This window comes from Vulpes vulpes, chromosome 15 (assembly GCF_048418805.1).
Source record: "Vulpes vulpes isolate BD-2025 chromosome 15, VulVul3, whole genome shotgun sequence".
NCBI classification, from domain to species: domain Eukaryota; kingdom Metazoa; phylum Chordata; class Mammalia; order Carnivora; family Canidae; genus Vulpes; species Vulpes vulpes.
Window position 1 is genome coordinate 92,062,053 of NC_132794.1, and position 16,911 is coordinate 92,078,963.

At 50.1% G+C, this 16,911-nt stretch overlaps 1 protein-coding gene across 9 annotated transcripts; it reads left to right on the plus strand.

The window, feature by feature from the left end:
- Positions 1 to 1,843: 1,843 nt before the first annotated feature.
- On the plus strand, positions 1,844 to 16,833 carry PPRC1 (PPARG related coactivator 1). Of its 9 annotated transcripts, none has more exons than XM_072739833.1 (14): positions 1,844 to 2,098; positions 6,151 to 6,339; positions 6,955 to 7,101; positions 7,218 to 7,310; positions 7,432 to 10,327; positions 10,629 to 10,682; positions 11,523 to 11,580; positions 12,371 to 12,438; positions 13,441 to 14,170; positions 15,139 to 15,288; positions 15,428 to 15,494; positions 15,616 to 15,737; positions 15,984 to 16,135; positions 16,433 to 16,833. In XM_072739833.1, exons 1-14 carry the CDS (start codon positions 1,946 to 1,948, stop codon positions 16,534 to 16,536), a joined length of 4,983 nt encoding a protein of 1,660 aa, XP_072595934.1. In that variant the 5' UTR covers positions 1,844 to 1,945; the 3' UTR covers positions 16,537 to 16,833. The 9 variants fall into 9 exon arrangements, with proteins under 9 accessions (XP_072595934.1, XP_072595938.1, XP_025848495.1 ...); XM_025992710.2 differs by having other exon boundaries at positions 1,871 to 2,098; positions 12,368 to 12,438; XM_025992704.2 differs by having other exon boundaries at positions 1,873 to 2,098; positions 7,218 to 7,319.
- The last annotated feature ends 78 nt before the right edge of the window (positions 16,834 to 16,911 follow it).

A 16,911-nucleotide genomic window follows, 5' to 3' on the forward strand; every position in this document is an offset into this window, starting at 1 on the left:
ACCCTGGAATGGTCATTATTTTTGAAGAAAAGACCAGTGTGTTTCCCTATACATTTTTACATGCATAGAAAAAGTATGGATGAATACATACCAAAGGTGACAAAGATTAAATCTGGGGATTAGAACTGGAATTTGCAGGCCAAGAGCATTTTTTATATAGTTCTTTTTTTAATTTTTATTTATTTATTATAGTCACAGAGAGAGAGAGAGAGGCAGAGACACAGGCAGAGGGAGAAGCAGGCAGAGGGAGAAGCAGGCTCCATGCACCGGGAGCCCGACGTGGGATTCGATCCCAGGTCTCCAGGATCGCGCCCTGGGCCAAAGACAGGCGCTAAACTGCTGCGCCACCCAGGGATCCCTATATAGTTCTTTTTTTTTTTTTTTTTTAAAGATTTTATTTATTTATGAGAGAGAGAGAGAGAGAGAGAGAGTGCGTGCAAAAAGCAGGGGGAGCAGAGGGAGAGGCTCAGCAGGAAGCCACATCTGGGGCTTGATCCCAGGACCCTAGGATCATGACCTGAGCCAAAAGCAGATGTTTAACCAACTGAGCTATCTAGTAGGCCCCTTATATATAGTTTTACATGTAGTTTAGTGCTACTTGAACTTTTTAAAGATTTATTTATTTTAGGAAGAGTGTATGTGCGGACGCCTGGGTGGCTCCGCGGTTAAGTGTCTGCCTTTGGCTCAGGGTGTGATCCTGGGATTCTGGGATTGAGTCTCACATCAGGCTCCCAGCATGGAGCCTACTTCTCCCTCTGCCTATGTCTCTGCCTCTCTCTCTGTGTCTCTCATGAATAGATAAATAAAAATATTTTTTAAAAAAGAAAACTTTTTTAAAAATAAAAAAAACAATAAGGAGCGTCTAAAGGGTAAATGAACGAATAGCGGTGATAGTGATGGACTGTAGAAATATAGAGAGGGTTCATGATTGGTTGGGATGATCAATAAGACTCTTCTAAATAAAAGAGAGCATGAAAGATGTTTCCAAGTTGGAATATTCCAAACAGAAAAACAAAGGCAGGAGAACACTAGTTGTCTTTGTATGACAGCAAGATAATGTGCAGCAGCAAGAAATACATTTGGTAATGAGGTGCCAATGTGGGTTTCTCAGTAGCCCAGGGTCCCCCCAAATGAGGATTTTAAGATTAAATTCTACAAACTTCCGTTTATAAGATAAATTGGTAGTAGGTATACAATGTGCAACATTACATAGCTAATACTGGTATATGATGTATAGGAAAGTTGTTAAAGGGTAAATCTCATCACAAGGAGATAAATATTTTTTATCCATGTGAGAAGATGGGTTAGCTGAACTTATCTATGGTGATAATCATTCACAGTACATGTAAATCAAATAATCATGCTACATGCCTTAAACTTATACAGTGGTGTATATATTTATTTCCTAATGAAACTAGAAATAAAAGAAGATTAAACTATAACAACAAAAAAATATTAAACTAGCTGTGGTGGCGCAGTAAAGTACGTGAAGGTTAGCGCCTGGAGTGCGGGTGCCCACTAGGGGGTGCTGGTTCAAAACACGGGCCCACTTTGACTAAGATAAAAGGAAAATACCGCATTCTAGAATGCCAGATAAGAAGGCGTTTGGACAGTTGGAAAAAATAGGAAAATAAAGAGATGTGCAAATGTAACTCTCCCATTATTACCTCGCATTCCTCAACTAGATTTCCCCCATGGAACACAGAACTAAGCGTGACAGTAGGTCTATAGCGAGTGCCGCTGCGGCTCCGCTTAAAACAACTACAATTCCCAGGCTCCCTTGCGAGGCCAGGGCCTTCTTCCCAAGTGCTAGGGGGCCTCGCCGCAAGGCCTTTTGGGAACCGTAGTCTTGCAGTGTCTTCCGGGAATTGTAGTTCCCTTCCCATAATCTGCTGGGCGAGGCGGCGCCGGCGACCAGAGCTGCGCTGGGTGTTCAGGGGCCAAGATGGCGGCGCGCCGGGGACGCAGAGACGGAGTCGCGCCGTCTCCGAGTGGGGGCCCCGGACCCGACCCCGGCGGTGGAGTCCGCGGCAGCAGTTGGGGGAATCGGAGCCAAGCGCCTTATGCGACTGTAGGCTCTGTGAGTGGCGGGGAGCAGGTGAGAGACTGGCTGGCGGCCCGCGGCTGGCAGCAAAGCGGCGTGTGCCGGGCGGTGACACGTGGACGCCACAGGAAAGGGAGGAAGCGCTCGGGAGGAGAAGCCGGCTGCCTGTGGGAGACGGGTTGGGCCGAATGGATCTGGGCTGTTTGCTAAAGGGACGTAGGCAGAGACAGGGTCCCTATGGCCATTCCTCTGGAACACCGAAAGGGCATAGTCAGGTGTCGGAAACATGGCCCGTGGTGGGGGGTCAGGGATTCGGACTTGGAATCCAGGGTTAAGACCTCCTTCCTAAGGATGCCGAGTGGGGGTGCCGCTAGCACCGCGCTGCAGTGCCTTTTCGGAGCCAGGTGGGGGGGGAGCAATTTTCCCGGGAGAACTTGTCGGCTTCCCCTCCCCCTCTAGGAGGCCTTGGCACCCACGTGGGTTGGGCTTCTGGTGGGGGGGTGGCCCGCGGGTCCACGTGGGGGCGGGGAGGGGATGTCCACGTGGCTCCCGCTCCAGGCTGCCCGGCATCTCATATCGGCGTTGGAGCCGCACTGCTGGGAACTGGGTGTGTCTCAGCCCGTCCCGCCATCTCCGACCCGGTTGGGGGCCCCTAGCCGAGAAAGAAGGTTAGGGGCTGTTAGAGTCAACTTTGCCCAGGGTCTTGGAGTAGTTTTTTTCTCCTGCGTTGGTTCACGGCGCCTCAACAGCGAATGGTGAATGACCTTCCAGATGTGCGGGGAGTCAGTTGCCTGCGGATGGTGGGGTGTGTTGGGGAGGGTAGAAGGGCTGTGGAGTACGCTTGTGGCGACTTCTGTCTGACTGGCTTGTCGTGGGTTGTGAGTCATGGGCACTGGCGTTTTGGTTGCCTGCGGACCTGCCTCATTGGTGATTCAAGGGGCTTGGGGAGTGTCAACATATACGTGGGACAAGACTAAGTTAGGGAAAGGGAATCCTTTCTCCTTCCCTTTTTCCTTCAGCGTCTCTTTTGAGTAGGCAGCTAAGACTTGCTTCTGTGAACTGACACATATAAACTGAGGTGATTTGTATTTAAAGCTCTTTGGAATTTTTCTCGGATGGGAAAAGGAGATTTAAAAACTATTCAATACTACATTTATTGGATGGGGTGGCTTCTGTCAAGATTCTGTTTCCTTGGTTTTCTCAATACTTAGAAGCTTATCATCTCACTCCTCAGCAGAGGGCTTCTTAAAAGTTGCTACCTAGAGTGTTGGTGGGCAGGACTTAGTCTGAACTGTTATCTCTCTTAATTAAGCCAAGTCCTTGAAAACTTTTGGGTGGTTCAGTTTGGTTTGGTTTTGGTTTTAGGTGGGAATTAGGCTGCAGGCTATGTCCGTTCCAGCAAACCAATCCAAACTCTCGCTTCTGGGGCCCTAGCTTGGGGACTGCTCACCTTTTATGGGAGAGGCAGGAAGAATCCATCACCCAGCAGTAATCCAATTTAGATGGTCATCTGGGGTTGGAGAGGATCTCCTGGAGAAATTATGTGTGTCTCATCTCTCACCTCTCCCTCATAAAGGTGGATATGTGGAAGCTAGTTAGTCCACCAATATTTATTGAGATAATGTGTTTAGACAGAAGGGATGCTGTGGTAAGCCACACATAGTCCCTGTTCTCTAGGATGGTTTTATTGGGATAGACAATAAATAATGAGTGGGACAAAAGGAAAGTGCAGCATATTTGGGATTACATAATGAGCAGTAGTAATCTACATTGCAGGGTCTGGGAAAGAACATTTTAAGTTGAGACTTTTGAAGGCTGTGTGTGGGGGAGGGAGGCTTTCATCAGAGGAAATAGTGCGAGAAGGGCTTGAAGTGGGAGAGAACAAGGTTTATTGAAGAAATGGCAAGGGGTGCCTGGGTGGCTCATTGGGTTAGGCATCTACCTTCGGCTCAGGTCATGATCCCAGGACCCTGCTTGGGGAGTCAGGCTCCTAGCTTGGGGAGCAACTTTTCCCCTGCCCTTGTGCCATTCCCCCTGCTTGTGCTCACTGGTTCTATCTCTCTGTCAAATAAATAAAATCTTTTTTTTTTTTCTTTTTTTTAGGATTTTATTTCTTTGAAAGAGCACAAGCAGGGGGAGGGACAGAGGGAGAAGCAGACTCTGCTGAGCAGGGAGCCCAATGTAGGCCTTGATCCCAGGACTCCTGGGGATCACCACCTGAGCCAAAGGCAGATGTCCAACCAACTGAGCTACTCAGGTACCCCTAAATAAAATCTCTTAAAACAAAAAAACTTAAGAGACCTGTGTGTCTCGTGTAGAGAGAGGCAAGAGAGAGGAGGACACACACTGGAGTAGAAGTACCTAGTGGGGAACACCAGGATTTTGAAGTTATTTTAAGGAGTTTAAATTTAGTGCTAAGAGCAGTAAGATGCCATTGGAGGGGTTTAGGGAGGGTCTCAAAAAGTTATCAGTTGTGTATTCTTAATAGTTTGTAGTTGGTTTTGAATCCTATAGGGAAGAGACTGGGTGTGGAAAGCCAGTTGGGAGGTTGCTGAAGCTGGAGATGCTGGTGGCTCGCTCTCTTTTAACCTGGGTTTAGCCCCTAGATGATCTTGGTAGTCTGAGAGCTGTGCTTCTTGGGGATTGAGGGATAGATGATGTCAGGGGAAGATGGGTATGTCTCTGACTGGGGGGGTTGTGAGTAGTTCTCAGAGCTGGACATTGTTGTAAGATTCTGGCCCAGTAGCTAGGTCAGGTAGGTGGCAGGACAAGTTGAAATGCAGCCTCCTTGCTCACCCGAGTGTTTGCTGAGCCAGGTGATATTCAGCTGCTAGTTGTAATTATAGGATTGTGAAGGCTTGGGAGGAGTTGGTGCCTAAAACCTGCCACCTTTCACTTCCTCTCTGGACTTGGCCTCCTATAGTGTATCTAGCCTTCCTCTCTGGGCACTGGAACTCTTCAGCTTGATTAGGAGGGTGGGTATGGGGGTATTGTCACACCTATTGCCTTTTCTTTTTTCTTTTCCTCCCTTGGAAGAGGTGTAAACTTTCCCTTTGGTGCAGAAGGGGAGGGGGGATTGGTTTGTCTGTATTTGTTTCTGTTCTTTGGCTTTCATCATCTGTTTCTCATATAGTGGAGATACCCCTGGCTCTGGCCTCTGGCCTTGCCAGCCCCATTCTAGCTACCTCTGGCCCCGCCCACGCCCACACTCTTGACAGGCCTGGGCGGAGGCTCCCTGCCTGACAAGGCTAAAGATGTTGCTAATTTTCAGGCAAGAGTTGGGGTGGGGCTTTTCCGTGTACTGAATCAAGCTTTCTCTTTTGTGCTCATGTGGTCCTGTTAGAGTTAGGAGGAGACTTTTTCTTTGGAACTACCATTGAGAAGTTGAGTGGCACACTGTAGGGCCTTCAAAATAAAAGTTTGAAGTGTGAATGTTAAAACCCAAGATTCAAGAAGGATATAGGCTAGTATGGTACAAAGGGTTTTTTGCCCCAGAAGAACTTAGAATCCAGCTTTAGTAATGATGCAAGGGACATCACATTTGCCAGAAAAATAAGTGCTATGAGGCAAATGAATTCAGGGATATGAGGAGAGATCAGCATGGGTTGGGGAACCTGAGTATTCTTGAAGAAGGTAGGGTTTGAGCTAAGCAGGGAAGAGAGGTCTGAGCAGGATTTGAGGGAGGTAAGATGGTTGGAGCTGAAGTAGCCTCCTCACTGACCACCTCTCCTTTGGTGTACCCCTCAGACTATCTGCTTTTACCACTACCAGCAGACAACTTTTCTGAAAATCTTGATCTTTTTGATGTTCTTACTCCCTCATTTAATAACCGTCTGTGGCTCCAACTGTTTCTGGATGGAGTCCAAACCTTTTTTTGCCCAGAAGAAGGTCCTTGAACACTGCCATCCTGATTGGTACTTTGGCTCATGGGTTGTATTTCATTCTGCCCAGCAAGTCCAGATTTTTTGCTTTGGTGGGGCTCCTGCTGAGTTTGGGGCCATTGGTGGAGGGCTGGGCACACGGTTTACAGAGCCTGTCACACAGATGCCCCAGAAGTCCCATGCCCTGTAGCTTTCATGCCCTTCTGACTATCCTGTTTGTCCCAGGTGCTGCTGCATGAGGAAGGGGAGGATTCTGGTTTTGTCAGTCTGTCTCGGCTTGGCCCCTGCCTGCGGGATAAGGACCTGGAGATGGAGGAGCTGATACTGCAGGATGAGACACTGCTGGGGACCATGCAGAGCTACATGGATGCCTCCCTCATCTCCCTCATTGAGGATTTTGGGAGCCTTGGGGAGGTGAGCTGGGGCTGGGCTTAAAAAGGTCTTTGGGTGGGAGCTGTGCATTTAGGCTATGGCTCAGTGGCTCTGCTTTCCCAGGATCTTGGTTCCTGGATACCCAAACCAAGTCCTTGAAGTGTGTTTTTTGTCTCAGAGTTGGAGCTGTAGGCTGCCAGACCATGTCCCATGTGAGGGTGCCCTGGCTGGCTTGAACAATAGTCCAAGGCCTTTCCTGCTGCATGGGCCCTCATTTCACATGTCCAGAGGGTTCCAGTCTATTTTGAGTCCAATTCCAGCCTAGCCAAGGGCTGTCTGCTGAGCATCCCGCATCTTGTCTGAGGGTGGAAGGAGTATATGAAACATAAGCCTAAGTCTCAATTCTGATAGGCTCCTCTTGGCACTACAGAGGTGGGAGATGACAATGAGATTGGAGCCCATGCTTTCTGCACTGCACTCAGATCTCTCTCTGGCTAAAGGCAGACACTTAACCGCTGAGCTACCCAGGCATCCTTTAGATCTCTCTTTGGCAATTGAGATGAACTGAGCCTGCTTCCCTTAGTGTTCAGTCCTTCTCACTGGCCAGTAGATGATTAGGGATGATGGTGAGACCTTCCTGTTGTCTTTCTGGAGCAGAGCAGGCTATCTCTGGAGGACCAGAATGAAGTGTCACTACTTACAGCTCTGACAGAGATCTTGGACAATGCAGATTCCGAGAACCTGTCTCCGTTTGACAGCATTCCTGACTCAGAACTACTTGTGTCACCTCGGGAGGGCTCCTCTGTGAGTGTGGGACCAGGGGAAGGGGGTGTGTGGTTGGTGCAAAGGTTAGAGCCACGACTGTGGGCCTACTCATATGGTTGTGAAGCACTCATCTCAAGTCTTTTCCTTTCTCTCAGCTGCACAAGCTGCTCACTCTCTCCCGGACACCCCCAGAATGTGACCTCATCACCCCGGTTGACACACTGGGGCCCAGCACAGGCAGTAGTAGAGTGAGTGGGGTAAGCCTGACCAAGGGAGCCTCAGAGACTCCCAGGAGGGAGGAGTATGTGGAGACAGGCCTGGAAAAATGTATCCTTGGAGAAAACTTGCAGCTTCTCTTTTTTCTCACAGGTTGAGATGTCTCTCTCAGATCCTCCTTGGGACTTCTCCCCACCTTCCTTCTTAGAAACCTCTTCTCCTAAGCTTCCTAGCTGGAGATCCTCCAGGTCAAGAGCTCGCCGGGGCCAATCCCCTCCTCCCCAGCAGCGTAGTGATGGGGAAGAGGAGGAGGAGGTGGCCAACTTCGGTGGCCAGATGCTTGCTGGGGAACTCGACAACTCCGTGAGCAATATCCCAGACTTTCCTATGCACCTGGCCTGCCCCAAGGAGGAAGAGAAAACCTCAGCCTCAGAGATGGCAGTGCAAGCAGCTGGTGACGAGAGCATCTCCTCCTTGAGTGAGCTGGTACGGGCCATGCATCCCTATTGCCTGCCCAACCTCACCCACCTGACAGCACTTGAGGATGAGCTTCAGGAGCAGCCGGATGATTTGACACTGCCTGAGGATTGTGTGGTGCTGGAGATAGTGGGCCAGGCAGCCACAGCTGGTAATGACCTGGAGATCCCAGTTGTGGTACGGCAGATCCCTACCAGACCCCAGCCTGTGCTCCTGGATGACTCACTAGAGGCCAGTCCAGCTTTGAAGCTACTCATGCCTACGCTGGAGTCAGAGACAGAGGTTGCTGTGCCCAAGGAAGACCTCTGCCCTGAGAAAGAGAGGTTGTCAGTGGACTCCCAGGAAAAGCTAGAGTCAGTCTGCTTGTTGAAGCCCAGGGAGGTCATGGAGCCAATGATGCCCAAGGAGCCTCACAACACACCAACCAACACAATGCTGAGCTCCCAGAGAGCTCGAAAGGGCAGGAAGAAGAAGAGCAAAGAGCAGCCAGCATCCTGTGCAGAAGGCTATACCAGGAGGCTGAGGTCATCTTCTCGTGGGCAGCCTACCATGGCTACAGAGGTGACCTCTCAGGCAAGAAATGTGCCTCAGGAGGAACCTCAAAAAGAGGTTGGGCCTCCTCGTAGTAGAGGGAAGCCCCGGGCTTGGGCTCGGGCCTGGGCAGCTGCCTTGGAGAAACCTAGCTCTGGGAACTTGGAGAGTAGTGCTGGGCAAGCTAGTTGTGCTAAAGAAGATCCTCTAGACCGTTACTCCAACCTTGTTGACAGCATCCAAGCCAACCCTGTTCCAACCCATGTCTCTGCTCGAGCCAACCGCATGCCACTTGACGCTGTTGAAACTGATCCCACTGAAGTTCATCCTGTTCTAGCTGACCCTGTACCTGTTGATCCTGCACTGGTTGACCTTGCTTCGGCAAACCCAGAACTGGTTGTCTCTCTGCCAGCTGACCCAGTGCTGATTGACCCAGTTCTGGCTGACTCAGCAGAAATTGACCCTACAGTGGTTGTTCCCATCTCAGATGACTTGCCACCAGGTGACCCTGTCCCAGCTAACTCAGCACCAGTTGACTCTGTTCCCAGTGACCTGGCTCCAGTTGATCCTGTGCTAGTTAAGTCTAGGCCATCTGATCCCAGACGTGGTGCAGTGTCATCAGTCCAGGGGAATCCAGCTCCCCGGCTCCTTCTAGAGTCAGAGTCCTTGGACCCTCTAAAGGCTGTCATCCCCGAAGTCCAGGAGGTTGGGGGTCCTGTGAAGGTAGAAAGTAGTACGAGTGCCACAACCCAGGAAGCCAGACCTCGGCCTCTTAGCCTGTCAGAGTACCGGCGACGAAGGCAACAGCGCCAAGCAGAGGCAGAAGAGAAGAGTCCCCAGCCCCCAGCTGGGAAGTGGCCCAGTCTCCCAGAGACTCCCACAGGGCTAGCAGACATCCCTTGTCTTATCATCCCACCAGCCCCTGCCAAGAAGACAACTTTGCAGAGAAGTCCTGAGGTTCCCCCTGAGGCTTGTTTTGTGCCTGTGGGTCCCAGCCCTGCTTCTTCTAGTCCTGAGCCACCTGTAAGCAAATCTGTGGCCTCAACTACCATTGAGCAGGTGCCATCCCAAGAGCTACCACTACCAGCAAGACCTCTACCTCCTGTGCAGCCCATGCCTCCCACAATGCCCACTGCTTTGCCTTTTCCTCCAGGTGGGCTAGGCCTGACCCCCGTGCTGCCCCTTCCTACAAGTGGGCAGGCGATCCCCAGTCTGCCCCCACCACCACTGCAGCCTCCCAGTCTTCCAATGTCTATGAGGCCAGTGCCACCTGATCCCTATACTCATTATGCTCCTGTGCCACCTTGGCCTTGTTATCCCCCTGTGTCCCCTTCTGGCTATCCTTGCCTGCCCCCCCCACCAACAATGCCCCTGGTATCTGGTACTCCTGGCACCTATGCTGTGCCCCCCACTTGCAATGTGCCTTGGGTACCTCCTCCAGCCCCAGTCCCACCTTATAGCTCCAGCTGTGCCTATGGGCCCTTGGGATGGGGTCCAGGGCTGCAACACCCTCCATTCTGGCCTACTTTGCCACCACCTCCTTTGCCTCTAGCATCTGTTGGGAGAGCTGCTCCTCCACCCAAGGTGGAGCCCAGTGGCATTCCAGCTGGCCCTTCTGAAAGTGTACTTCCTGGGTCAATGGCTCCTCCCCTCTGTCTTGGGTCAGCTGGCCAGGGAGCTCCACCAATAGAGCCCACCAAGGTAGAGGTCAAGTCCATGCCTGCATCTCCTCATATGAAACACAGGATGTCCTCCCCAGTGCAAAGCCCCCAGATCAAGGCTCCACCATGTCTGTCTGCTGAGAGTGTGGCTGTTGAAGAGCCTGCGTCAGAGAGGCTAAAGCCTGAGACCCAAGAAGCCAGGCCCAGGGAGAAGCCCCTCTCTTCTGTTGCCAAGGCTATTTCCACACCCACACCAAAGCAGAGCACTATATCTAAGCTGCCTGCTGTCCACCCAGCCCGTCTAAGGAAACTCTCCTTCCTGCCTACCCCACGTACTCAAGGCCCTGAGGATGTGGTACAGGCCTTCATCAGTGAGATTGGTAAGTGCCACACAGTTTAGTTGATGTGAGTAAAGGGCAAGGGGCTTGGATGGTGAGTGTACTCCGTAGAACAAGGTAAACTACCTTGACGGGGCTGAGCTTTGGTTGTTTGGAAGGTAGGTTGTTTGGAGGGTTCCTGAGAGGCAGAGCTCTTGAGTTTGTTTGATTCCTTCCTGCTTTGTGTTCCTGCCTTAGTTTACTTAGTACAGTGGGTAGGGGGAGCATAAAGGGAGAAATGAGGTGATTTGGGAATTCTAAGACGAGTTTTCTGTCTCCAATCCTGTGTGGTGTGCTTTGACAGGAATTGAGGCTTCAGACCTGTCCAGTCTGCTGGAACAGTTTGAGAAATCCGAAGGTGAGGAGCCTGGGTAGCTACGCTAAACCCCTTTCTGTTGCTATTTAATTTGGGCCCAGCCCTGTTGCTTAGATGAAAGGAAGGGAGTGGTGGAGGGGCAGTCTCAGAGAATTAATCTTATTCCCTGTCAGAATGGGGAGACAAGGTTCATCTACAATACAATCTAAGCCAGGGAGAGGGGTGGTGGTACAGCATGGCAAGAATTACGAAGAGTAGATGGGTGTGGAGATTGAAGTGGGTTGGGTTGGTAGGGGACATTTTTCTAGAAGGTAGTAGCTCTCAAGCTGGATCCTGAAGACAGGGGGTCTGTGTGGTGAATAAAGACAGAGGTACAGGAATGACTGTGTATAGTGTGTTTGGAAGGCAAGGGGTAGCTCAGCTTTCTCAGTACAAAGCAAGGATCTAGATGCTGTAGAGGGTACTGTGTCCTATCCTCAAGGAGCTTATGGTCTAATTGGGAAGGAAAATTTTAAAAATGATTCCTGACTTAGTAACAAGTATCTATAGTACAAGGAAAAATATAAAATATGGTAAGTGTAGAACAAAAGTAGACCACAAGACCAGGAAGTAAAGTTAGGTCATGTAGAACCTTGCATGCTAGGCTTGGAAGTTTGGACTCTGTCGCAGATTCATGAGGAGTTAACAGATGTCTGTGAGCAGAGACATGATTAAAAATAGTACCTGGGTACCCACTAGGAGAGAGTGGACCTCTCTGGGGAGAGCCCAGTGAAATATATAGGTAAAGTAGATTTTCCTTCTTTGGGTCTCCAAGCCAGCCCTTTTGTCCACCTCAATCTGGAACATCTGGTTGGCCTTTTAACTAATTTGGTTTCTTTGCAGCCAAAAAGGAGTGCCCTCCCCCGGCTCCTGCTGACAGCCTGGCTGTAGGAAACTCAGGGTGAGTATGGAGACATGAGCGAGTTACCCTACAGCTGTTGGTCAGCAGCCGGCCGGCACTTCAGGACTGTCAACTGGATGCTTCTGTTGCAGGGACTTTTAGTCAGCTTTAGAGTCTGTCCCTGTTTTCCCGTGCCCCCCTCAGCCCATCACTACTAGACACAGTCTTGGGTGGTGAGGTAGGAGGATGTGTACTATTCTCTGCTGATGCCAGTCTGGGATTCTAGATGTCCTGGAGGTGCTTTTTATCTTCTGGCACATCGTGGCTTTGGGGATTTCTTTCTTTTGTTTAACAGACTTTTAAGCTTGCTCAATACTGGTAATGGTATAAAATCAAGTAGGGGAAGATGTTCATGCTAGGGCTCTCCTAATTCATGGAGGAGGCACCCTGGACATCCTTGTTCCCTAGTCTTCCAGCACTGAGAGGCATTTTTTCATTTTTCATGTTCATGGTACCCTATCCTGTTCTGCTGAGCATGTTCCCATCCACATTGATTTTGGGTTTTAAGCTAGGTGGGCAAGGTTCCTGGCTTAAAGGAGGTGGGGGGGGGGCGGTGGGATTCAAGGTCATAGCCAGCCTGCCTCCTAGAATTGAACAGAGCCAAGTTGAGACCCAGCCTACATCACAGTCACAAAGAGCCCTTCTGTGCTGGAGGAGAGTGATAGGGACAGTTTGTGCATCCCTCTCTTCTCTGCACACACCCCTCTCTCATTGCTTTGTGAGGAAAAGAGATGTACAAGATGTTGAGGAGGCAATGAACCAGGCTTTCCCTTTTCCCCCCCGCCAGCAGCGTTGACACTCCCCAGGAGAAGAGGCCCCTAGACCGGTTACAAGCCCCAGAACTGGCCAACGTGGCAGGTGGGTTCAGAGTGGCGAACTCGGCCTTTGATTAGTTTGTGCAGCAAATGTTTATAGAGCCTGCTCTGTACCAGGTGTGTGTAGGTGTTGGGAATACAGAGATGTGATCCTCATCCTTGAGGTTCTCATGGTCCAGGGAGCAGATGTATAAACTAATGAGCATGTTGAGTATCAGAAGTTATTTGTTAAAGAAGCCTTTGTGGTTTATAGTGGGGTCTGAAATGGGTCAGTGAGGGGAGGGTTATATATAGAAGGTATAATCCCTGCAGCAGAGGTTTGAGAAAATCACTGATATCAATCAGATAGATTTAGGGGATGGGGCATTCTAAGGAGAATAAACAGCTGGAGTGAACTGAAGAAACAAAACCAGCCTGGAATGTTTTGGGGAATTGTGAGTTGTTTGGCTGGAGTGTATTGGCTGATGGGGGTGGTGGGCAGAACTAAAGCAAGAGATAAAGCTCAAGTGGTTAAGTAGGAGGTCAGACTACGGGAACTTTGAATGCCATGTTAAGTTGTTTGGACTTCATCTTGTGCATTGAAGAAGCAGTTGGTTTTGGGGTGCTCCCTGTAGCAGGAATGTAGAAGAGATAGGTGGATGGATGTGAAGCCTGAGGTAGGAGATCACTGGAAGATGATTATGGGAGTCCAGGCAAGATATAGTCCTGAAGTCAAGCAGTACTAGGGGGAAGGGCTGGGTCTAAGAATGGAGAGGTAGAGGAGTCAGTCACTAGCTAGGTTGGGGCAGTGAGAGGTTGAGGGGTTCAGGAGGACCCTAGCTGGCTGGGTTGTTCTTTTTTTTTTTTTTTGGCTGGGTTTTTATTACTTGGTCTTTAAGATAGGAAACTTGAGGGTAGGAGTAGTTGCAACAGTGGGAGAATTTGGGCTGTTGACTGTTGTGTGCTTTGTGACATGAAGTGGGGGTCACTGGAGCCTATATACGCAGTGCTGGGAAGTGTAGAATCGGATCTCATCCTGCTATCTCCATCCTCCCTCCCCTCACAGGGCTCACCCCTCCAGCTACCCCTCCCCACCAATTATGGAAGCCCCTGGCTGCTGTCTCACTGCTGGCCAAAGCCAAATCTCCTAAGTCCACCGCCCAGGAGGGAACCCTGAAGCCTGAAGGAGTTACAGAGGCCAAACATCCAGCTGCAACCCGCCTCCAAGAAGGGGTCCATGGCCCTAGTCCAGTCCATGTGGGCTCTGGGGACCATGACTATTGTGTCCGGAGCAGGACTCCCCCCAGAAAGACGCCTGCCCTAGTCATTCCAGAGGTGGGCTCCCGATGGAACGTCAAACGCCATCAGGACATCACCATCAAACCGGTCTTGTCCTTGGGCTCAGTCACCCCCCTGCCCCCACGCACAGCTGCCTCCCAGGAGCCACTTGATCACAGGACTAGCAGTGAGCAGGCAGATCCCCCAGCTCCTTGCCTCGCGCCATCCACCTTGCTGTCCCCTGAGGCCTCACCTTGCCGGAATGACATGAACAGTAGAACTCCCCCTGAGCCCTCAGCCAAGCAGCGGTCAGTGCGCTGTTACCGAAAAGCCTGCAGGTCAGCCAGCCCCCCAAGCCGGGGCTGGCAGGGCTGCCGTGGCCGCAGCAGCCGTTCTGTCAGCTCTGGGTCCAACCGGACCAGCGAAGCATCTTCCTCCTCATCCTCATCGTCGTCTTCCTCATCCCGGTCCCGGTCCCGGTCCCGGTCCCTCTCCCCCCCACACAAGAGGTGGCGAAGGTGAGCTCTGATGCCCTGTTAGGTCCTCTTCATTTAGGAAGTCCATGTGCTCTCCTCCAGTTTACTTTGAAAGCTTTTGCACATTGAGTTTGATACATTCAGGCTCTAAGGCTTCCACTTCTGTCTTGGCTTTTGTATTTTCGCCCTTTCTTGGATTACTGAAGGAGGCAAGCTGTGAGAAGATAGCTTCTGTCCTCTATTTGAGTTAGAGATATTCCTGAGGTCTCCTGCTTCCTTGACCAATCCTGCCTTTGGGAGACCATTAGGGTTAGATCTCACCCATGTTTAATCTGTCACGTACTGTATCAGTAGTCCTCACTTCTCTTTTCTTGGTGGGCTGTCGGAAGGTGGGATAGGGGGTTTTTAATGGCAGTTCTAATCATCTGTTGAGGAAAGAGTTTGGGCAGTTCCTTTGTTACTGTGGCCTCATATATTTTCTGACAGTACATTTTTCTCAGTAACAGACCCAAATTTTCCTACTTAATTCATAAGAATTCTTGGTTTTGGAACCAGAATGGCCTCTTGAGAAATGATCTCTAATACAGGTCTAGCAAGTCACCTTCCTTTTACACCATGGTCGCAGCATTGCTGTGAGACATGTTAGGGGAGCAGGAACACAGAGACCCAGGCCTGGCACCCCCAGCTAATTGTAAGACCTAGGGCCCAGCCCCTTAACTCTTGAGTCTCCATTTATTTTTCTTCACTCACTCTGACTTGTTAAATATTTTTGTTTTTAATTGCATAATTGAAAGTGTGATTTGTGCCAAAACACTAAAACATTCCAGATACATCTAAAGTTCATGAGGGCCTCAGTTTGGTCGTCTGTGGAGTTCTTCTAGAACTCTTTTGCTCTGCTTTGCCTTTGGGTTTGACCTTCCTGACTGGGAGGGAAGGATGGGTCCAAGGTGAGGTAAGTAGAATATATCTGCACCATTCCCAGCATTCCTGCATGCTCCTTTATCCTCCAGATCCAGTTGCAGTTCCTCTGGACGTTCCCGAAGATGCTCTTCCTCTTCCTCCTCCTCATCTTCTTCCTCATCTTCCTCATCTTCGTCATCCAGTTCTCGAAGCCGGTCCCGCTCCCCATCCCCCCGACGGAGAAGTGACAGGAGGCGGCGGTGAGTATAGGATACGATCAGGGAGATTGTGCATCTGGGATGCAAATGCCTGAGGAGTTCTGAGATTTGAGCTACCTAATGTCGGGGGTGGGGGGGTGGGGGGTGGTGGCTGATGGTTGGTACCTTCTTCTCATGTCAGGTACAGTTCTTATCGTTCACATGACCATTACCAAAGGCAGAGAGTGCTGCAGAAGGAGCGTGCAATAGTGAGTAGAGGAACGGGTTTTGGGGGATTGATGGGACTTGCCCCTGGGCCAGGAGCTTGGAGAATCTTCTACAGCAGTTGCCGTGGTTCATGGTGTGTCAATTTTCCTTGTTTCAACATAGGAGGAGAGAAGAGTGGTCTTTATTGGGAAGATACCTGGCCGAATGACTAGGTCAGAACTGAAACAGAGGTTCTCTGTTTTCGGAGAGATTGAGGAGTGCACTATCCACTTCCGTGTCCAAGGGTAAGCTTGGGCCCTAAGGTCAGAATGTCTTTTCTTTCCCGTCCATTTACTTTGATGCTTGTCTTTCCCCCTTGCTCTTTGTGCTAGGTAATGTAGGATGACCCCTTCACTCCCACAGTCAAAGGGCTGGCCATTTGGGAACTGAGAAGAACCACCCCAGTCCCTCTCTATACCCTGGGAAGTATTTCTTCACCATAGCATGTGCCCAAATAGGCATTCTAGCCTCTGCCTCACCTTCCCCACCAGTGACAACTATGGTTTCGTTACCTACCGCTATGCTGAGGAGGCATTTGCAGCCATCGAGAGTGGCCACAAGCTGAGGCAGGCAGATGAACAGCCCTTTGATCTCTGCTTTGGGGGCCGCAGGCAGTTCTGCAAGAGAAGCTATTCTGATCTTGGTGAGTGGAAGAGACCCCGAGGCTTTGGTATACTTCATATAGTCCCCAGAAGGGCTCCCAGCCTTTTTGAGAGTGGGGCTCTCTTTCATGGAACTGACCTAATACTTAATGTGACAAAGAACCTAGGGGGTGGTGGGATGAGAGGAGAAATGAGGGCTCTCTCTTTGACTTAAAAACCAAGGTTATACTATTTCCATCCATTATTGGGGTGGGAGGAGACTGGCTATCTGGCTATTTGAGGACCCTGTGGTAGGGAAGTGTTGTCAGAGACCTTGATGTCTGTCTCTATTTTTATAGACTCCAACCGGGAAGACTTTGACCCTGCTCCTGTAAAGAGTAAATTCGATTCTCTTGACTTTGACACATTGTTGAAACAGGCCCAGAAGAACCTCAGGAGGTAACCCTGGGCCCTTCTCCCCCTTCCCTTTTTCTTTGGAGGTGTCCAACCTCCTCCACCCCCCCTCCCCCACTTTAGGGGAGAGAGCTGCTAGTGAGGAGATGACTGTTTTATAAAGAAATGGAAAAAAGTGAAATAAAAAATGTGTTAAATCAGATTTTTTAAAAAGGGTTATTTGTTTTTTATAACAGGCATTGAAACAAGTTAACTTGCATTCCTATGTTCTAATGGGGCTGAGGGTTCCCCAGTGTTTGGAAGATCTAAGTCACTATGCAGACTAATAAACACAAACTAGAGAGAATTCTCAAGTGCTGTTGTGCTTCTTTCAATGGTATTAGTGCCAGACATCTCACTTTTCCAATCTGAACACAATCAGGGA